The 20,752-nt window shown below is 37.7% G+C and overlaps 1 protein-coding gene across 3 annotated transcripts in view; it reads left to right on the top strand.

Annotated features, from left to right (window-relative positions):
- Window positions 1-19,714, top strand: part of LOC139748380 (uncharacterized) — a 130,841-nt gene extending 111,127 nt beyond the window's left edge. For all 3 annotated transcript variants that reach the window (XM_071661496.1, XM_071661493.1, XM_071661494.1), the window contains one exon: window positions 192-19,714. In XM_071661496.1, coding sequence (XP_071517597.1) covers window positions 192-2,139 — 1,948 coding nt within the window. In that variant the 3' untranslated portion in view covers window positions 2,140-19,714. The remainder of the gene's footprint in view (window positions 1-191) is intronic.
- Window positions 19,715-20,752: the final 1,038 nt, after the last annotated feature.

Here is a 20,752-nt window from a genome sequence, read left to right as displayed (position 1 = left end):
AAGCTAATGTACATTTGCTTCAGATAAGGAAGCATGTGGCTTGTCACTAAGGAGTAATTAACCTCTGTGTTTGGTGATTTGACCTTGGTGGATAGGAAAGGTTGTGCCAAGGTTTAGGACAGTTTGTACACTTTTATTATCCCAAGAGTTCACATTGTAATGCAAAATATTAAAAAAAGAATTTTCTTTAGATTTCAGAAATGTCTGTCGATTGGTATGGAGAAAGGCTGGGTAATGACAGAGGAAGAGCGGCGAAAGATGATGCAACAGCGACAGGAGAAGAAGATGAAGGAAGAACAAAAGAAATTTAGTGTTACCAGTAGTACAGAAAAATACACATTAACTGAGGAAGAGCAAACAGAGATTTCCATTATTGTTTCATTATATAAAAAAGCTTACCAAGATGTCCCATATGAAGAAAATTGCCCACAAGATGGACCATCAGGAGTCATGTCACCATGGATGACTTTTTGTCAGAGGATTGGCTATTTTTTTTCTCTTTTCCGTGAATTTGCCGATCTCCCGAGCTCTGATCAGGCACTGCTTCTGAAAACAGCAATTACATCTGCCTGTATCATAATGGGATCTGTTGTTTATGATTCTGATACTGGTAGGTGGCCAAGCAAAGGCATTTCCAGATCTGGCTTTGTGCCGAATGTGACATCACAAAATGTTGAGCGCTTTGTACCTGCTGAGTTGATGACACGTGTGGAACATTTCTTTCGTAAATTTCAACAGGTTTGTCCTGATGAGACAATGGCAATGATACTTATATTAGTAGCCCTCTATTCCCCAGAACTAATGGGGTTAGAGGCAAAGGATACCATTCAGGCTCTCCAGGATCGATACACTCGTATTTTACACAAATATGTAGGATGGAAGTATAAGGAGCAGTCGGCCCTAATGTTTCCTAAAGTAATTGTATCCCTTGCAGATATTCGGGAGTTAGCAGAGCGTACAAGCCAAATGCGTATTCAGCAGGGTGTCACATCAAATATTCCTACCTTATCATCACTCTTACATAAAACTGAGTCTCCCACATCATCTTCAGTATCTCCAATGGAAACAAATGATGAAGGGAAGTATAATACCGCAGTTGAAGATGTCCAAGTTAAGGAGGAGTGTAACCTGCAGAGTGATGATGCATTACAAACTGCAGCTGCCCACAAGCGTGCTCGTTTGGAAGCCACAGGTGGAGTCAGTGACCACACTTACCAGAAAATTATGCAGAAAATTATGGATCAGATGAATAGCTCCTCCGTACATTTACGAGCTCCATCACTCCTTCCATTCATTATACAAATTGTCAAGAAAATTGGTGCTGGCAACACTGTAAGCACAAATGATAATATACTCTCCACCAGCCCAAAAACTAGAACACAGCAGACTAAGCATCACCGAACGGGCTCTAAGCGGCGTACAGTTGAAATAAAGCAAGAGCGTGTTGATGAAGGCTGTGATACACAAGATTTACCATCCCCTCTGTCAAATAATACTGTGCCACCAAATTTGCTTCCTAGTCCAAACAGTCACTATAACCCTCAGCTGCAGCCAGAGCAGCATCTACCTCATGGTCAGCAACTGTATCAGTCCACACCATCACCCCCACAAGCAACAACAGGTTGTACTTTTCCAACTTCTCCAATGGAATCCACAGATTCATTTGATATGCTACCACCCTCACCTTCACATACCTCCAGTATGAGACTGTCTCCACACTCGGTGCCATCCATGCATCAGTCAGATCATTCAACTGATATAATGATGTCCCCTCAGACACCCCATATGGTTCCAGTTGCACCATATACCCCTCCCTCTGCAGTACCATCACCAAACATCTCTGTCAAACAACCAAATATGATACCTGTGGCAGACATGCCATTACCTTCGCCTATGGCTGCACCTTCTCCATATTCAGATGCATCTATCTCTTCTCCAGAAAGTTCCCAATCACCCTTCTCGGACCTCTTCTCAGAAGAGCTATCAAATGTTGAAATAGATGTTCTGACACAGTTGTTAGATTACGTTTCAAACATTGATAACTTGGATAATGTGAGCTCAGTGAAAGAAATTTTACCACCACATCTTCTCACTGAACTCCAAACAAAATTGTGCTCATATTCATTGAAACATGAGTAAGTTACTGAAAAAGACATACTGCAAAATAATAATTCTTTTGTACTTTCACAAGATGAAACTGTATGACCAGGACCTGGCCAAGGACTGTTAAGTCAGTATGTATCTAGTGTATTTTGAGTTTAATCATGACTAACTCATATACGTGAATTTGTGGTGATGCTTGGAAAGTGATAAAATGCAAATGGTATGTAGTGTACATCTGGATTTGAAATTAAGTTATGAGAAACAAGTTTTTGCAGTCCAGAGGAAAAGCAAAAATGAGTGTCAATGGTAGAAAAGTCATTTGAAAAAGTTGAAAGATATTTCAAACTGCCATTAAAAAGTAACAGAATACAAAGGAGGTAGCTTGTTCAGAAACATGTTGCTGATGAACAAATTTATACCGGCTCATATCCAGTTTATGACAGCATATACATGCACATAGTATTGATGTTTTGTGATAAGACTGACATTTGTCTGGGAGCTGATGAGTGTGATTCTGATAATCAAAATGAAATTGAGGTGTTTACAAATACCTAAGACCGCCAAGCAGGATAATTTAGCGCGCCAAATTAGTTGCTTTGCTCTGATGATGAATGAAAAAGTATAGCTGGAGATTAATTTTGAGAGGTTACCACAAAATTGGCAGTATATAATGGGATCATGAAAATAATTCAACTCATTGTTCATTATTAGATCATCAGTCATAGATGCTCACAACAGTTTTAGTAGCTAGTTCTTATAACTGTGGTGATAGTATAGTAAATGAGAAAATTGTCATTACAACGATAAGAGTGAGAATGCATTGTAATTAACATTGCCCCTGCATCATCCTTTTCTTCATTAAGCCTACCAAAAAGTAAGTAGGCTGAACATACCACTTGTAACATTTATTGCAGGTGAATTTGATGAGTAAAAAATGTGTTCACCTTAGCTTCCAGGGAATTTTAAGCCTTATTAAGATATAAATGAGAAATATGTGTGTTTTGTGAGATTATAGGCTTATATATTGATTGAAGTTGTAACATACGTACCTATTTTCATTTGGATATTAGGATGAATTTTATTATGAGAAAATAACTGCCAGGAGTAGAGGTGAATGTTTCAGCATTCATTTGCTGCAAAGATCAAAAGTATTGAGTAAGCACTATAGACAACAGCAAGTGAGGAATGAACTGAAACAGGAGAATAGTGTTCCGTCTTTCAAGATAAGAACTGAAGATCTTGACTCATGATTAGAATTCACTTAGGCTTATTAACCAGTTTTTTTCTTTTTCAAAATTACCGAAGACATGTATACAAAAGTATTAGATTACACCAAGCCCATTGTACCAGAGTAGATGAATAAGTGGATATGTAAGAAGCTTAATGAGTTTTAAAAAAATGGAGACCTCCATTATTCAAAATGATTTAAATGAATTTAACAGAAGAATCATGCAAGTTCTCTTATATTTTATGATTTCAGACAGTAATATTAAAATTTTGGAAATCCAGGAATTGTGAAATTTTGAATAATTGAGGTTAAGTGTTTTAATCATTTATACTGGTCTTAAGCGTCCATATGTGTTGACAATATTGATAGTTGTTGTCTGAGCAAAGTAGACTACTTCATCATCATTCCAAGAATTTGTTTGTGGTATATTATTGCATCATTCATTGTTTTCTGCCTCAAGTTTATTTCATATAATTGACTGGCTACCTGCCCACTACCTCACAGCTGTATTATGTAATTCATGTTGAGAATTATTTAAAGGCCTGTTAAAGAATTGATTAATTATGCCATATTTCTTTTATAATTCAAAGAAATACATGTTGCCTTAATTACTTATAAACATTCATATTGTTATTGCAATGAATATTCATCCAAACATTAGCTGCTACAAGCAGATGCCTGTTTCACTTGTAAGAACTTATTGTACTCTTACATAAGAAGGGATATCTTTAGATGATATAATGACTGAATGATATGAAAAGTGTGTGGCAGTGAAGAGGTAACTGCCAAATTATTCTAAAACCAAAGCTGTTTCTGTGAGAGGATAGCCATTACTAATAGTTCAAGTTCACCAAATCTCAGTTAGATATGGATAGATCGGTTTTATTTTGTTATAGATGAATTTCCGCTGTATAAAAGATGAAGATTAATTTGGTAATGTTATCAGTTTTCAGAAACGATAAAATTTTATTTATTTTCCAATTTAGTTTAATGAGAGTAATTGGCAGTACATGAAATGGTTGTCTTACTCTTAAAATTTCTTTCTTTTATAATTGTATCAACATTATGAATATTATTTTCACCATGACTGTGACAACATTTGTGTTATACTTCCTAAATATTTCAACTACATATTTTGTTAGTTTTTCAAAAAGAAAAAAACTTTTTGAGTGCTGACATTGCTCAGTATTATCGGTCATTTCTGTATACGTTAACCAAAATATGGCTTTGATGGTTGTCTTACAATTGCTGTTGTAGGTTGCTTTTACCTGTAGATAGTTCTGGCAAGAATGAGTATTGTATGGTCTGTATTGTATGTTTAGAGTGAAGTCACATGGTGTCAGATATTGCCAGTATCTTGAGCCAAGAGAAATATTAATGCCATTCTTCAGCTGCCTTTTGAATTAGGTACTTAGATCATTACATGAAGATATATAGAAGTTGAGCAGGTCATAGTATAGATCTACATGCCTTGTTTAACAAGATTTTAGGAAATTTTTTATGTATTTGATGAGGGAATACAGAAAAGCAGTTTTGTTGTATCTGTTATAGTGAAATAGCCAAAATCTTTATCTTTAAATTCAGTCATTTTATTTACAGTTTTTATAAATTTTTGATGTATAGTTTTTATGGGATTTAGGGGAAATTTTATACAACTTATTTGGTGTTTACAGTGTTGTTAATAGTGTATGTGATGGTAGCAGAAAATTTTGTGATGATTGGTATTTACTTAGGTGAAACTGTAGTGCATGTGTGAGTGTGTTTGTAAGTATATGTTAGGAACTAATAGATTGAAGTATATAGAAGGGGAAAGTGTGCAAGGTCCATGATGATGTGAATTTGGGTAGCAGGCATTCCATACATCACTTTAATTAAGATGGTACACAAGTGATGGCTGCAGGTCTAGGTGAAAATTACAATTTTCAGTCGGTGGAATGCACTGCTGTAGCTTGGACTGTAATATGATCATAAAGAAGTTTAATCTGCTTGTTATTATGTAACTATCGTCCAGCAGCCTCCCATCCTCAGAACTTAATACAGAAATACCTGTGTGACAGATGTCTGTAATTTTTAAACAGAAATGATAATTATTAAATTATCTGTTTTTATGAGCTGTTGATCTTTATTATTGACTTGTATCCATTGTTACTGTAATGAGCATAACCATTGTCACAGCCTCAGCTTTCCTAATAGGAGCCAGTGATCTTCAAAAATGAGTGAGTAGGTGTCTCCTCATAAATGAGAGACAAATAGATGAACCCAAAGGGTTGGTAAACTGTAAATTATTTAATCTGTAAAGAAAATTTCTATTTGATTGATGAAACATTATTTATACAACTTTTAAGTGCTTACAGTACTTTAAAATTTAACTAATTGATTGCAGAGTTATCCACTTTATTGGTTCATAGTCTCAGACTTCATGTTTATTCATCTGTTGATTAGTTTCTGACTGAATTTTATGCATTTTTTCAGTCAGATATCAACCTTCACCTCATGTCCCAGGTTTTTCAAAACTCATGGCTATGATATGTCATTAGTTTAAGTTGTGGGTCTATGGAAAGAAAATTGACAGTTGGTCATGGTGTATCTAGAGCGTCCAGTACTTGTAGGTTTGATTGTAGGCATATGCTACACAGTACATTCATTGTAAATACACATCAGTATCGGGTAGACTTTTTAAGGATATATCAGGGTTTAGCAGATTGTTTTGATATCCTAGAAAAATTTATCTGATAGGTATTTGAATTTTATGAATGATAGAATTATAAAAACCACACACTGCATGCAAATGAATGATGACATTATATACTTTTGTGGCATTTTTGGTATTCATATGAATTAGTAGATACTGTTAGCCCTTTATGACGTATGATATTTTAGGACAGGTTATTCCTGCAGAGGCAGTCTTCAAGGAAACAAGTATGAAAGTTATAATGCCCAACTTGGGAAGCTGTTAAGGAAAAGTATGTTGCATATGCTTCTTTCTTTTATCTTTCTTGCATGTTAACCATTCCCCACATGAGCAAGATAACATGAGGAACAGATGACTGAGCCTTAAGAGGAAAAATCCTTACATGGCCCCTTCTCCAGTTCCTCTCTTTTGTAAAGTGATACAGAAGGGGAGGATTTCCAACATCCTGCTCTTGACTATCTTAGTCACTTTCTGTAGCATGCAGATGTGAGGGTAGTGTTCTTTCCGCCAGATGTATTTATATTCATTAATTATATGTATGATTACCCCACAATCAATTTCTAAGAAGGGGCTCTGATGTTACACAGGATCTCTTTTCACAGTTTCCTACAGCCCAGGGGTGCAGTACTTCCAATAGCAGGGAAATGTGAACTCCTTTGAAATGAGATAGTTTTTGATAAGACTGTATTTTCAGTGACAGTCTCTCCAAAGGAGATTTTTCACATGGTATAATCTTGAGCAAAAGTTGGGGGACAAGATGAATGGGGAAACCAGATTGTAAATGGAAGGATGAAATAGACAAGATTTTGAGTGCTTGGTAAAGAGGGTGAAAGGGATGCACTGGATAGATTGGACTAGAGCTATGTGGTGTATAGGGGTGACATGCTGTCAAGTGACTGAACTAGAGCTTATGAAGCAGCCATGGAAAGGTCTTAGGGGCCTGGATGTGGATAGGGAGCTGTGGTTCTGGTGCATTACACATGACAGCTAGAGAATGGATGAGAGTAAATAAGGTCTTTTCTTCATCTGTTCTTAGTGTTACCTCACAAATTCAGGAAACAGTGAACAAGTATGAAAGTATATATATATTTATATATATGGGCGATAGATAGGGTTGTGTGGAGTAGGGTGGATGTGTTGGAAATCTGATGTTTGAGGACAATATGTGGTGTGACGTGGTTTGATCGAGTAAGTAATGAAAGGGTAAGACAGATGAGTGGTAATAAAAAGAGTGTGGTTGAGAGAGCAGAAGAGGATGTATTGAAATGGTTTGGTCACATGAAGAGAACGAGTGAGGAAAGATTGACAAAGAGGATATATGTCAGATGTGGAGGGAACGAGGAGAAGAGGGAGACCAAATTGGAGGTGGAAAGATGGAGTGAAAAAGATTTTGAGCAATCAGGGCTTGAGCATGCAGGAGGGTAAAAGGCGTGCAAGGAATAGAGTGAATTGGAACGATGTGGTATACCGGGGTTGACGTGCTGTCAGTGATTGAACTAGGGCATGTGAAGCGTTTGGGGTAAACCATGGAAAGTTCTGTGGGGCCTAGATGTGGAAAGGGAGCTGTGGTTTCGGTGCATTACACATGACAGCTAGAGACTGAGTGTGAATGAATGTGGCCTTTGTTGTCTTTTTCTGGCGTTACCTCGCTCGCATGTAGGGGAAGGGGTGTCATTTCATGTGTGGTGGGGTGGTGACGGGAGTGAATAAAGGCAGCAAGTATGAATTAATTTTTTTTTTTTTTTTTTTTTTTTTTTAATTTTCCAAAAGAATGAACAGAGAAGGGGGCCAGGTGAGGGTATTCCCTCAAAGGCCCAGTCCTCTGTTCTTAACGCTATATATATATATATATATATATATATATATATATATATATATATATATATATATATATATATTTTTTTTTTTTTTTTTTTTTTTTTTTTTATACTTTGTCGCTGTCTCCCGCGTTTGCGAGGTAGCGCAAGGAAACAGACGAAAGAAATGGCCCAACCCCCCCCCCCATACACATGTACATACACACGTCCACACACGCAAATATACATACCTACACAGCTTTCCATGGTTTACCCCAGACGCTTCACATGCCTTGATTCAATCCACTGACAGCACGTCAACCCCTGTATACCACATCGCTCCAATTCACTCTATTCCTTGCCCTCCTTTCACCCTCCTGCATGTTCAGGCCCCGATCACACAAAATCTTTTTCACTCCATCTTTCCACCTCCAATTTGGTCTCCCTCTTCTCCTCGTTCCCTCCACCTCCGACACATATATCCTCTTGGTCAATCTTTCCTCACTCATTCTCTCCATGTGCCCAAACCATTTCAAAACACCCTCTTCTGCTCTCTCAACCACGCTCTTTTTATTTCCACACATCTCTCTTACCCTTACGTTACTTACTCGATCAAACCACCTCACACCACACATTTTCCTCAAACATCTCATTTCCAGCACATCCATCCTCCTGCGCACATCTCTATCCATAGCCCACGCCTCGCAACCATACAACATTGTTGGTACCACTATTCCTTCAAACATACCCATTTTTGCTTTCCGAGATAATGTTCTCGACTTCCACACATTTTTCAAGGCTCCCAAAATTTTCGCCCCCTCCCCCACCCTATGATCCACTTCCGCTTCCATGGTTCCATCCGCTGACAGATCCACTCCCAGATATCTAAAACACTTCACTTCCTCCAGTTTTTCTCCATTCAAACTCACCTCCCAATTGACTTGACCCTCACCCCTACTGTACCTAATAACCTTGCTCTTATTCACATTTACTCTTAACTTTCTTCTTCCACACACTTTACCAAACTCAGTCACCAGCTTCTGCAGTTTCTCACATGAATCAGCCACCAGCGCTGTATCATCAGCGAACAACAACTGACTCACTTCCCAAGCTCTCTCATCCCCAACAGACTTCATACTTGCCCCTCTTTCCAGGACTCTTGCATTTACCTCCCTAACAACCCCATCCATAAACAAATTAAACAACCATGGAGACATCACACACCCCTGCCGCAAACCTACATTCACTGAGAACCAATCACTTTCCTCTCTTCCTACACGTACACATGCCTTACATCCTCGATAAAAACTTTTCACTGCTTCTAACAACTTGCCTCCCACACCATATATTCTTAATACCTTCCACAGAGCATCTCTATCAACTCTATCATATGCCTTCTCCAGATCCATAAATGCTACATACAAATCCATTTGCTTTTCTAAGTATTTCTCACATACATTCTTCAAAGCAAACACCTGATCCACACATCCTCTACCACTTCTGAAACCGCACTGCTCTTCCCCAATCTGATGCTCTGTACATGCCTTCACCCTCTCAATCAATACCCTCCCATATAATTTACCAGGAATACTCAACAAACTTATACCTCTGTAATTTGAGCACTCACTCTTATCCCCTTTGCCTTTGTACAATGGCACTATGCACGCATTCCGCCAATCCTCAGGCACCTCACCATGAGTCATACATACATTAAATAACCTTACCAACCAGTCAAACAGACGAAAGAAATGGCCCAACCCACCCCCATACACATGTAAATACATACGTCCACACACGCAAATATACATACCTACACAGCTTTCCATGGTTTACCCCAGACGCTTCACATGCCCTGATTCAATCCACTGACAGCACGTCAACCCCTGTATACCACATAGATCCAATTCACTCTATTCCTTGCCCTCCTTTCACCCTCCTGCATGTTCAGGCCCCGATCACACAAAATCTTTTTCACTCCATCTTTCCACCTCCAGTTTGGTCTCCCACTTCTCCTCGTTCCTCCACCTCCGACACATATATCCTCTTGGTCAATCTTTCCTCACTCATTCTCTCCATGTGACCAAACCATTTCGAACCACCCTCTTCTGGTCTCTCAACCACACTTTTTATTACCACACATCTCTCTTACCCTATTATTACTTACTCGATCAAACCACGTCACACCACATATTGTCCTTAAACATCTCATTTCCAACACATCCACCCTCCTCCGCACAACTCTATCCATAGCCCATGCCTCACAACCATATAACATTGTTGGAACCACTATTCCTTCAGACATACCCATTTTTGCTTTCCGAGATAATGTTCTCAACTTCCACACATTCTTCAACGCTCCCAGAACTGGGAGCTAAAATGTGGGGTTGCTTCAATACTTCTCATTTTAGGAGGTTATCCATAAATTTAGAAGTCTTCCTTAGGTGACGATTGATAGGTAAGGGAGGCCACGAGAACTGGTAAGTTTTTACTTGATCATGCATTCTAAGCAACCAGTGCACCTAAAAATCTCATGTGTATCCACAGCTTTTGCTTCTGGGAGAGAATTCAAGCTTTCTTCTCCTTAGAAAGATAAGAGTCAACCATCATGAAGCGAAGTTGGAAGAAATACAATGCCTAGAAGCAAAATTTCCAAAATGGAGCAGGAGGAGAAAGCTTGAATTCTCCCAGAAGCAAAAGCTGTGGGTACACATGAGATTTTTAGGTGCACTGGTTGCTTAGAATGCATGATCAAGTAGCCACTTACCAGTTCTTGTGGCCTCCCTTACCTGTCAATGGTCACCTAAGTGAAGACGTCTAGATTTCTGGATAACCTCCTAAAATGAGAAGTATTGAAGCAACCTCACATTTTTGCTCCCAGACTCAAGTGAAACCATCCACAACTTTTAGAAAACGTCTCTCAGAGAACCATTCAAAAAACTTCTCACTCCATTGAAGTATACATTTCCCTGCTACTGGAAGGAGCTCAGCATTGGGCTGCAGGATCCTTTAGGAAGGTCCTGGGTAACACCAAGACTATTTCATAGAAATAGGTCAATGGTTAGATATAGATAAGTAATTATATATTCATACCAATTCAGGAAAGGATTTTACCGTGAGGGCATAGAGAGGTATGCAAGTTACACATCTCATAAAACAAAGAAATAAGCTCAGACAAAACCATTCACTGTCAGAAGAAATCAGGGAAGAAATCCTAAATCTAAATAACACTGTCACTAATCAAATCGGTGAAAGACAAGCTGAAGAGTGGCATTCTTTCCTCAACACAGAGAACTACAAGGCTCACAGAATCCAACTCTGGCACACATTAAAGATCCACACTGCACAATCCAGCTCCAAATTCATGCAGTACTGACCCATTCCCATTAACACAAACATAGAGACACTTCTCAAAAATTATCCACAGACTACCCTCACACCTGAATGGGAAAGTCTTGAAAAGCTGACAGAATCCATCCAGAAACAACTGCCCACCTACCCTTTGCTCCCACCAGTACAAGCAGTCTAAGTAAAACGTTAAAAAACTCTCCTGCTACAGACCCTGACAGTATATCAAACTTTTATATAAAACACTTTGGCCCATTTCTAATACAATCACTTGCAAATATCTTCAACCACTTGTGTATACATGGTACAGTCCTGAAGATCTGAAGACTTGCCAAGGTAATACAACTCATAAAACCCCAGACCAACCAACTCCCCTGCTTCCCGTCACCCTATATTACTTCTTTCCTCAGTATCCAAACTCTGCAATGAACTTATTCACAACAGCATCAAACAAAACAAGCATCCCTTTTTCACCCACACAACATGGCTGTAAACTTAACCCACTCCACCACCACGATGCACACTGACCTCCAAATGTATCGTAGATGGCTTCAATTAACCTTAGTCCTCCTCTCCCATACAGTAGTAGTGGTAATAGACATCAACAAAGGATTTGACACTATCCACAAAACATACTTGACACCACCTTCTATACCAGTGATATGCCATGACATTCATTCACAAAGGCTTAACCTCTAAAACATTTAAATTCTGAAGAGGAGTTCCCCAAGGAGCAGTTCTTACTCAAATTCTGGGAAGGAGTTCCCCCAAGTATCAGTTCTCTCTTTAACCCTCTTTAGTCTCTTCCTGCAGGACCTCTCACAAACCACAATATGAAGGTCCTTTTGTAGAGAAACAACCTCACAATTACATCACAACACCCTGATGCCATAATGGCAACAGTAAACTAACAGCTCTTCATTACACATCTGGAACGATTGCTTACCCGAAGCAGAATGTCTGTATCTTCACAGGTCTTTAATCACTCTTATAATCCCAGACAAACACAATCAGCTCACACTCTTCAGTCACCCTGGATGGACAGTTATCACTTCTGAACAACACGCCAATTGTTTTAGGCACCACACAAAACACACATAATATACACTTCCCATACCTGTAACTTGAACACACAAGCAACACAAACTAAATTCCCTCTACTTGCACCATATTTGGACAAGAAAAAGAATCCCCTAATGTCCTCTACAAACACTTGCAATCTACTTCAAGCTATGCCTCATCTGCCTTGTCTTCCATTCTCTCAAAAGCAAATTGAACAAAGATGCTACCAACACAAATTAGTGCTCTCAGAACAACCACTGGCTGCCTTACAAACACTAAGCACGTACACAATGAAACAAAGATCCTCCCAATGCAATCCCACCTCATCATATGCAGCACTTAGTTATATGCGTCAGTGCTAGACCTCTCTCACCCAAACCACTCTACAATGTACTACCAACTCCAAGAAGATGTAAAAATTTACCCCTTACACTTCAGCAACTTCTGTTCATAGATCCCCTTACTCCCCCAAAATATAATACTGACAAAACACATACACAGTGAAATAACCCAACAAGTGTTAAATAACTGGCCTCTCAGCTTGCCCAGCTCTGTCAGAAGCTCCTTCCCACTACACATACACCCATCAGAAAATACACTTTCCAGAAAAACATGAGTCTCTTTCAAGTCAGTGCTATGGACATCACTCATTCCTATGACAAAACCAATACTATTTCAACATATCCCAAGATCCTTTGTGCCCCCAATGTAACTACCACGATGAAAACACCTAGCACTTGCTACTCAATTGCTATGTACTCTCACCACATAGACACACGCACATCACTACGGTTTATGATCTATGGGTGTGGCTGATTTCCTGAGTGCTGTAGAATTATATGGGTATATTCACTTGATCATGTTTCCCACAATGGTGAGGTAGCACCAAGAACAGACAAAAAGCAGCCTGTCATGGACAGTGTACTGAGACCAGAGCCACCTGTCCACAGCAATGATCTACAGACCTTCCCTTGATTTCCCAACCATATCATATAACCTGGTCCACTACATTGTCCCCTATATGACATTGCTCCAGTTCATTCAGTCCCATGCAATCTGCACATCTTCCAGTATGATGTACTCAGGCCCTAATATCTTTCTTTTCTTACTTGTTTGCCACTTCCCGTGTTAGTGAGGTAGCATTAAGAACAGAGGACTGAACCTTAGAGGAAATATCCTCACTTGGCCTCCTTCTCTGTTCCTTCTTTTGGAAAACTAATAACAGGAGGGGAAGATTTCCAGCCCCCCACTACCTCCCCTTTTTATTGCCTTGTACGACGCAAGGAATATGTGGGAAGTATTTTTTCTCCCTTATCCCCAGGGATAAGGGAGATATTTCATATATATTTGCCATTTCCCGTATTAATGTAGTAGTGTTAAGAACAGAGGACTGAGCCTTAGAGGGGAAAATCCTCACTTGGCCATCTTCTCTGCTGCTTCCTATGGAAAAGTAAAAACTGGAGGGGATGATTTCCAGCCCCCCGCTCCACCCCATACAGTCGCCCTCTACAACACACAGGTAATATCTGTGTTTGTGCCTGTCTATGTATGTATGTATGTATATATTTGCGGTAATGCACTCTGCCTACGTGTGGTTATGTTGTAAGTGAAAAGTCACCTTTGGCTGCCAAGTCTGTACCATCATCTTTTGATGAGAGTATGGTCTTGTCAAGAAACTTCTTACTCCAAAGTAGTTTATCATTTCCTTGCTGCTGGAAGGCAGCCTTAAAGCTATAAGAATGCTTTCAGAGAAAGGGGTTCTAAATTTATGTAATAATAATGTATATATGTATGTGTGTGCATTGCATGGGCAGAAAATTTGCTCCGTTGATTGTCATTTTGAAAGAAAGGAAGAAAGAAGACTATAAGAACATTTAAGTGATTAATCTGAGCTCTTGAGGTTTTTGTAAAGGTCTCCCAAAGGTGGAAGGCTATATGGAAGAGGGAAAGACAAGAAAAAGAAAAGAATTCACAGCTTTTTGGGAAAAGATCAAAGTCAACCCTTAAGTGGCTGGTTTCCACACACAAAGTTTAGGATATAACAGCCAGTGGCAGGCCATAGTTCATGCATTAGTGCCTGAGACGACACGCATAGAAAGTTCTTGGGAGTAGTGGCTAAAATAACACCTCTAGAACAGGTAGAGGGCAGCTGAGCATCATCATGGTGGATAGATAGGGTTGGATGAAGGGTGGCAGTGGCAAGAAATGTAAGGTGGAAGGCTTTTTATTCCACTCTGGCTAATCAGGAGTGGTGGAAGGAGAGCCTGCCTGGATATGTAAGCAGTTCATAGAATCCACTCCTTGCAAATTTATTGTGTTCCAAAATATTATTTGTCTTTTGTTCAGAACTTGGAACTCGATTTTTCAGAGACACAGTGGTAGTTAGGTTTCCAAGCAAGTCCACAAACGCTTGTTCAACTAATGATTAAGCTATTATAGTGTATATTTCCAATGAATATTAGTAGATGACAACACAATTACATATGTCAGCCATGGTTAGTCTTTTGAAAGTTTTAGTGGCTGAAGAGGAGGATGGAGTAAGCACCACTGCACACTCGTTCCTCAGTCCTCCTCCTTTTTTTATGATACTTATATTGCAGTATTGTGTTTGTTGATATATATTGTACAAAATGATAATGTATTTTGGTACAAACAAAAAATAGATGTTTGATTTTTTTCTGGAAACCTCTACTATGTCAGGATTATTCTTCTGTGGCATCATTTTCTCAGAGTTTGGAATCCACCACTCATAGTTAACAGAGATGATGATTCATCTACAGAAAATAGATAGACAATCCCATGAACAAAGTTGAATGTGAAACTTTTGGCTTTGTGGGGGTCAGGGTGGTAGGTGAAGTTAACACTGCTTACATGTTCCTCTGCCCTTCCTAATGATTATGATGATGTTACAATCTGAATTCTTTGTTATCATTATTGTGCATTTTGGCATATTTCATTTCAGTACACACATAAGAAATGAGATGTTTATTTATTTTTGTTTTTGGAAAGATCTCTGCCACACTATTGATGAACTTGTGTTACATTGTTTTTTCACTGATGATAAACCCATTTTATTTATAGTTACCAAATATGATATAGTTTATTCCACAAAAAGTAAATGGCAAATGCCATGATTGAGATTGAAAGTGAAAGTTTTGGTGGCATGGGAGGTAGAGCTCTCTCTGAAAATATGTTAATGTTTGGATGCTTGTAAGTCAGATGTTAGTAATAACAGGAATCGATTAGAAATACAGTAATCCATGCTAGGTGAATAAAACTGTTATAGATGTGGAATAGCTGCCGAAGAAAAATAATTTAAGCATCTATACAGTACCATCTACGATTTGGGAAACAGATTTTGTGATGCTTTTTATGTGGAGGTTTTCTAAGATAGAATGGAGGGTATGGTTATGCCCAGCTGGTACATCTAATTTCAGAGACGAAGTGCAGTGTTGTGAAAGTTAGTTAAAGAAAACATGCTTTATTTAAAGATACAGGAAAATATTGCATTTTTTTCACAGCTGAATATAACCAGGTTACTGCTTCCTCATCTTAAGATGCTGCATAGGTGGGAATTAAGAGAGGAAACATGTTGAGTGCAAAAAAGTGTTGATCTGATAAATCTGTATCCGAAGTACGAGTTATAAATGAGAGGAAAAATAAGGCTTGATAGGTTTTATAGTAATTTCACTACCTTGTAGGATACTCAGTAAGGGGTAGTCAGCAATGTGTAACAGTGCTATTGAGATGGAGTAACTTGATCACAAAGCAATTTATCTTTTTAAAACCACATACATTTCTTTGATGTAGCAGTACGTAATGTAGATATACATATTTACTGTTACAGTCATAGTGGGCATTTTGAAAAGAACAGGTGGTTGTATTAGTTTGCTTCCTTTCATAAAAACTTTTTTCTTTTTAAAAATGAAGTATTTCTAAGTTGATTTTAAACCCAAAGTAACTAAGTAACTACTGCAATCCTTAACATCAGGGCAAGTTTGAATTACTATTGAGTGAGGTTTAGATAAGATAGTCATTGACTTACTAATCACACAAAATTTACAGAAATGCAAGATTTATGTCACGTGAACATATTCTGCCAATTTGTATAGTATTTCAAATCAGTTTCAGATCTTATTATTAATCTGGATAAATTAGAATTTGTCACATTCTATCCAGATTTTATCAAGTGATCCAGAATATAATTAATATCCTAATTACAGTGTGTTGTATATCTTATTTGATTAATGATATTAAAAGTAATCAAAGTATAGGGTATATTAAGTTTCACTTCATGGGAAAAAAACCCTCATGATGATAGTGTTAGGTCATTGATGTTTATCAAATTGGTTTTGTCCCAAAAATTCACTTTCATACAATTATGTCATTACTGCATTCATACTGTTTTATTGTTTCACATATGCTCGCTCAGCTTTACCATGACCATGTCTCAAAAATGTTAGACAATATTGTATAGCATTTTGAATGAGCCATTGAGGATAGCGATGATTAAATTAGATTAGATTAAATTAAAGAAGCTTGTACGAGGAAGCATCACATAGGGTGATTCAGTGGTGAATATCTGAATGCAATGGGTCAGTTTCAGGCTCATCAGAATTACTATTTGTATTTTGATTCATTTTTTCACAATGCATTTCTAGTATGCACAAAATTGGCTATCTTTGTCCATCAGGGGCCACAGCTGCAGCTTGGATGTATCATCAGTTAATTTTATAGTTTACAAACATTAGTTGATTCAATTTCTAGATATGCCAATTTTAACATAGGAAATGTGATATGAAATATTTGAAATTTATCAACCTAATTATACTGAAATTATTTGAAATTCCGAGTATTAGTGTTTGTGTAAGAAGTAAGATTTGAATGCCAAACAGTTTGTATTAAGTCTGGTTTCTGATAGCATCACTTATTCTTTCAGCGCGATCCCTTCTGTTGAAAATGTTGCTCATTACTAGACCATACTGTGAATGTGAAAATTTGTTCATAATGCAAGCATGACTGAAATGAAATACATGCTTGCATGTATGTTCCTTGTCAAGTGTCTGTTAATCTGAGGAAATAATCATTTCCAGAAATATGAAAATGCTTCAGTTTATGATTGAGAACTCCATCTTGTTTATGCATTAGAGAAGACAGTTGTGTGAATTGATAAACCTCTATGATTATTACTTATCAGGTAAATGGCCTTGATTAATTTAAGGAAGATGAATTTCAAAATTGAATATGGGATATCTCTTTTTAGATGGATTGGCATGGATGTTGCTGAGCAAAGTTTCCGAGTTTTACATTTGGGTTTTTGAATATTTTGAGGGTGGTGGGCAGAGTGAGCATATTTCATATATCATCATACCCATTATTAAGAGCAACATTGTAATGTTCATTAGCATAGTGTAATCTATTGGTATTTGATTTGAATTTGTTATGTATTTCTTCACAAGATAAGTGGTTTGAAGTCTCAGATGGCATTGCTTATAAATTACAAAGCATATTTTTTTTTTCCGAGCTGACCAGACAAATTGCTTATCTTGAAGCCACATAGTGATAAATACTTCAGCCTTGGTTTAGTGGTGAATGCTTTCAAGATGAGAGCATTGAAATTCACATTGTGTGTTGGCTGGTGTGTAGTTACCCACATTGTAGATTGAAATTGTTGTTAGGTAATAAGTGAATTTATTTTATTAGTGGTGAGCACAGTCTCCTCATGGGAGCAGCAGAGTACAAAGTCAATACTGTCCCCGGCCACCCACATAGAGTACACCCCAGTATGGAAGAAGAGGCATCCTTCAGAGTGGATGCGTGTCTTGGTGGTGTAGGTATACCAGATTCAGCCTTTAGGATTGGATTTAGTTGTATAAGAAGAATTAAGTCCTCAGGTCCCTGAAGTAATGCTCGCAGAGGCCTGCACTGTCACTTTGTATATACATACATGAATGACCTCGTCTGATACTGTATATGCACTAATTTCATTTGGTGAATGGTGTCCAGAATGTCTCATGTCTTGTTATGAAAAGAATAATCCTAACCTGTATGGATAAATGGTAAATATTGTGAAGTTTTTGTGGGTAATTTCATTTTCAGAGATGCATCTGTCTTGCATTATGTATAGTTTGTGATTATATGGGAGCAGCAGTTTCTGCTAAAACACAAATTTGAGTTGTAATCTGCCAATAAAGGCATTAATTTGAAGCAGTCTAGTTTGCATATACAGTACACTCAGAGCATATTTCACTGCAGAGACCAAATTCATCCGAATGTTTTGCTCAAGTGTGTACAGTGTATATGATTATGTATAAATATATAACTTTGTGGTTTATCATTGTATGTTGTGGAACAGCCCATGCTGTCCGTCTCAATTTTAGGAGGACTTCCTAGAGAATTGCTGTTATGTAACTGTTCATTTATAATCCAAGAAAGCACTTGGCCATTTTCAAACTTTTTGGTGGTTGCTAGCATAACATATTGCAGTTCAAAGGTAACAGCAGTTGTAACAGTTACATTTATATCTTGATCTAGTTCTGCAAGTCTTAGTTTGTAATTGGACTTCTTATAAGTCAACATTGATTAGGAAAATATGCCATAAGGAAAACATTAAGCTATTCACTGCTAAATCAAAGTAGTCAGATTATAAGTATTTGTAAGATGTGTTAATTTCTATTTGTTTTTAGCAACTGGTCTGTGGTAAAGTCTACTGATCACAGTTTGAAGGCTAGGGTTTAATATTGGTTGAAGGCAAAAATTGTACATTGCAACTAAATGTTGGCATCTGTTGAAGTGACCACTAACACCCTAGACCACCAGACAAAGTAAATGCCTGGGAGTTTAATCATCTCACTTAATGTAAAATGATGTTAAACTATATTTTCAGTGTTAATTTTTAGTAAAGAAATTCATCAAATGATTAATGTTATGATTGCTGTAATTTGCTTGTTCCCTAAGAGTTTTTGAAGAGAAGTCACTGAAAATAATATGCCTAACTATAACTAGAATTATCTCAAGGTGTGCTGGCTGTTCACTTTCCTATTCATCACATAGTAAGTAATAATCCTGTACAATTGTAAGTTTCGAGTCAGTCAACAATTATTTTTGTATCCTCCCCAGAGCTATGTATTTCCAGAATTTCTCTGACCTGCATCTCGGTGTACAATATTTTGGTGCTTGAAAATGATGTTAAAAGGTAATACGGTTATTGTCCTCAAAAAGGTAAATACAGTTATTGCCAGAATGACGGGTACAGATTTTCCCAGTCTGCAGATAAAATCTTCAGGCTGAATTTGTTTCAAAGAACCTAATGATGAAACATACCAGTCTTTATACAACATTTACATAACTGAGCATATGGGAAGGTAGGGACATATGTATATACTATAGCTGAGGCTTGCAGAGTTTCTATATATCAATATAATATATTGAGAAATGTGCTGTGCTGCACTGGTGTTACTGTAAACAGTAATAAAAATGTTTCCAAGATATGGCTTTTTGATATTATCTCTGTCATCCAGTCTTTTACTTTGTTCTGTTTGATTATGTGACTATTACCCAGGAATTATCCGTAAGAACTAAAAATTCTGTTTTCACTCTCAGAGGAAACTCAAAGTAATCGTTGCATCACTGACATATGATAGCTATGATACAAATAGCTAATTAGCTGACGGAAATATTGTCATATACCTCTGTGAAGTAATACAAGGCATAGATAGTTGTAACATCTTCATGAATAACAAACAGCACAAGGGCATGAAGTTTCTCGCATACGACTTTTTACAAGATTTCCAACTGCTCCCTTTGAGCTAGTTTCCATATTTTGAGTCTCTTGTCTGCTTGGTGACTGTGATGGTAACATGCACCAGAGCTGGTTGTTGTGGTTATCATGGTTCATTCTTTGTAGTTTGCTTTTGACAGATTAGGTTAGTTATGATGTCTAGTTTTGATTTATACTTTTTTTTCTCTCTTGATGGTGAGTATTTTTTCTGAGCTATTTTCTTGATTTTTTTCATACTTCCTCTGTGTCCAATGTCAGCATGATAGAATGGCCAGGCCTTATTGCTTGCATCCACCACTCAAGTTTTAATGTTTAATGTACCAAAACCAGAACTTCCATTACATCCAAGCCCAACACACCTCTCTATTTCCCTTGACTGCTCTATGTACCTTGGATCAGCCTATTTATTGCTCCAGTTTTTTACCCTCCCATACACACTTCGCACCCACATGCATATTTGGGCTCCAGTCGCTTAAAGCATTTTTAACTCCTCTGAACTCCAATTTGGTCTCCCCTTCACTTCTGACATATACTTTCTTTGTACAGCTCTAGTGGCGTTAACTCACCAATGCGAGAAACGGCGATCAAGTAAGATGGGAGGGGATATATATATATATATATATATATATATATATATATATATATATATATATATATATATATATATATATACATATATTCTTTTTCTTTACTTTCATACTATTCGCCATTTCCCGCCTCAGCGAGGTAGCGTTAAGAACAGGGGA

Source organism: Panulirus ornatus, chromosome 73 (assembly GCF_036320965.1).
Source record: "Panulirus ornatus isolate Po-2019 chromosome 73, ASM3632096v1, whole genome shotgun sequence".
NCBI lineage: Eukaryota > Metazoa > Arthropoda > Malacostraca > Decapoda > Palinuridae > Panulirus > Panulirus ornatus.
Note: the sequence above shows the minus strand (reverse complement) of the source record. Positions and strands in the feature narration are given on the sequence as shown.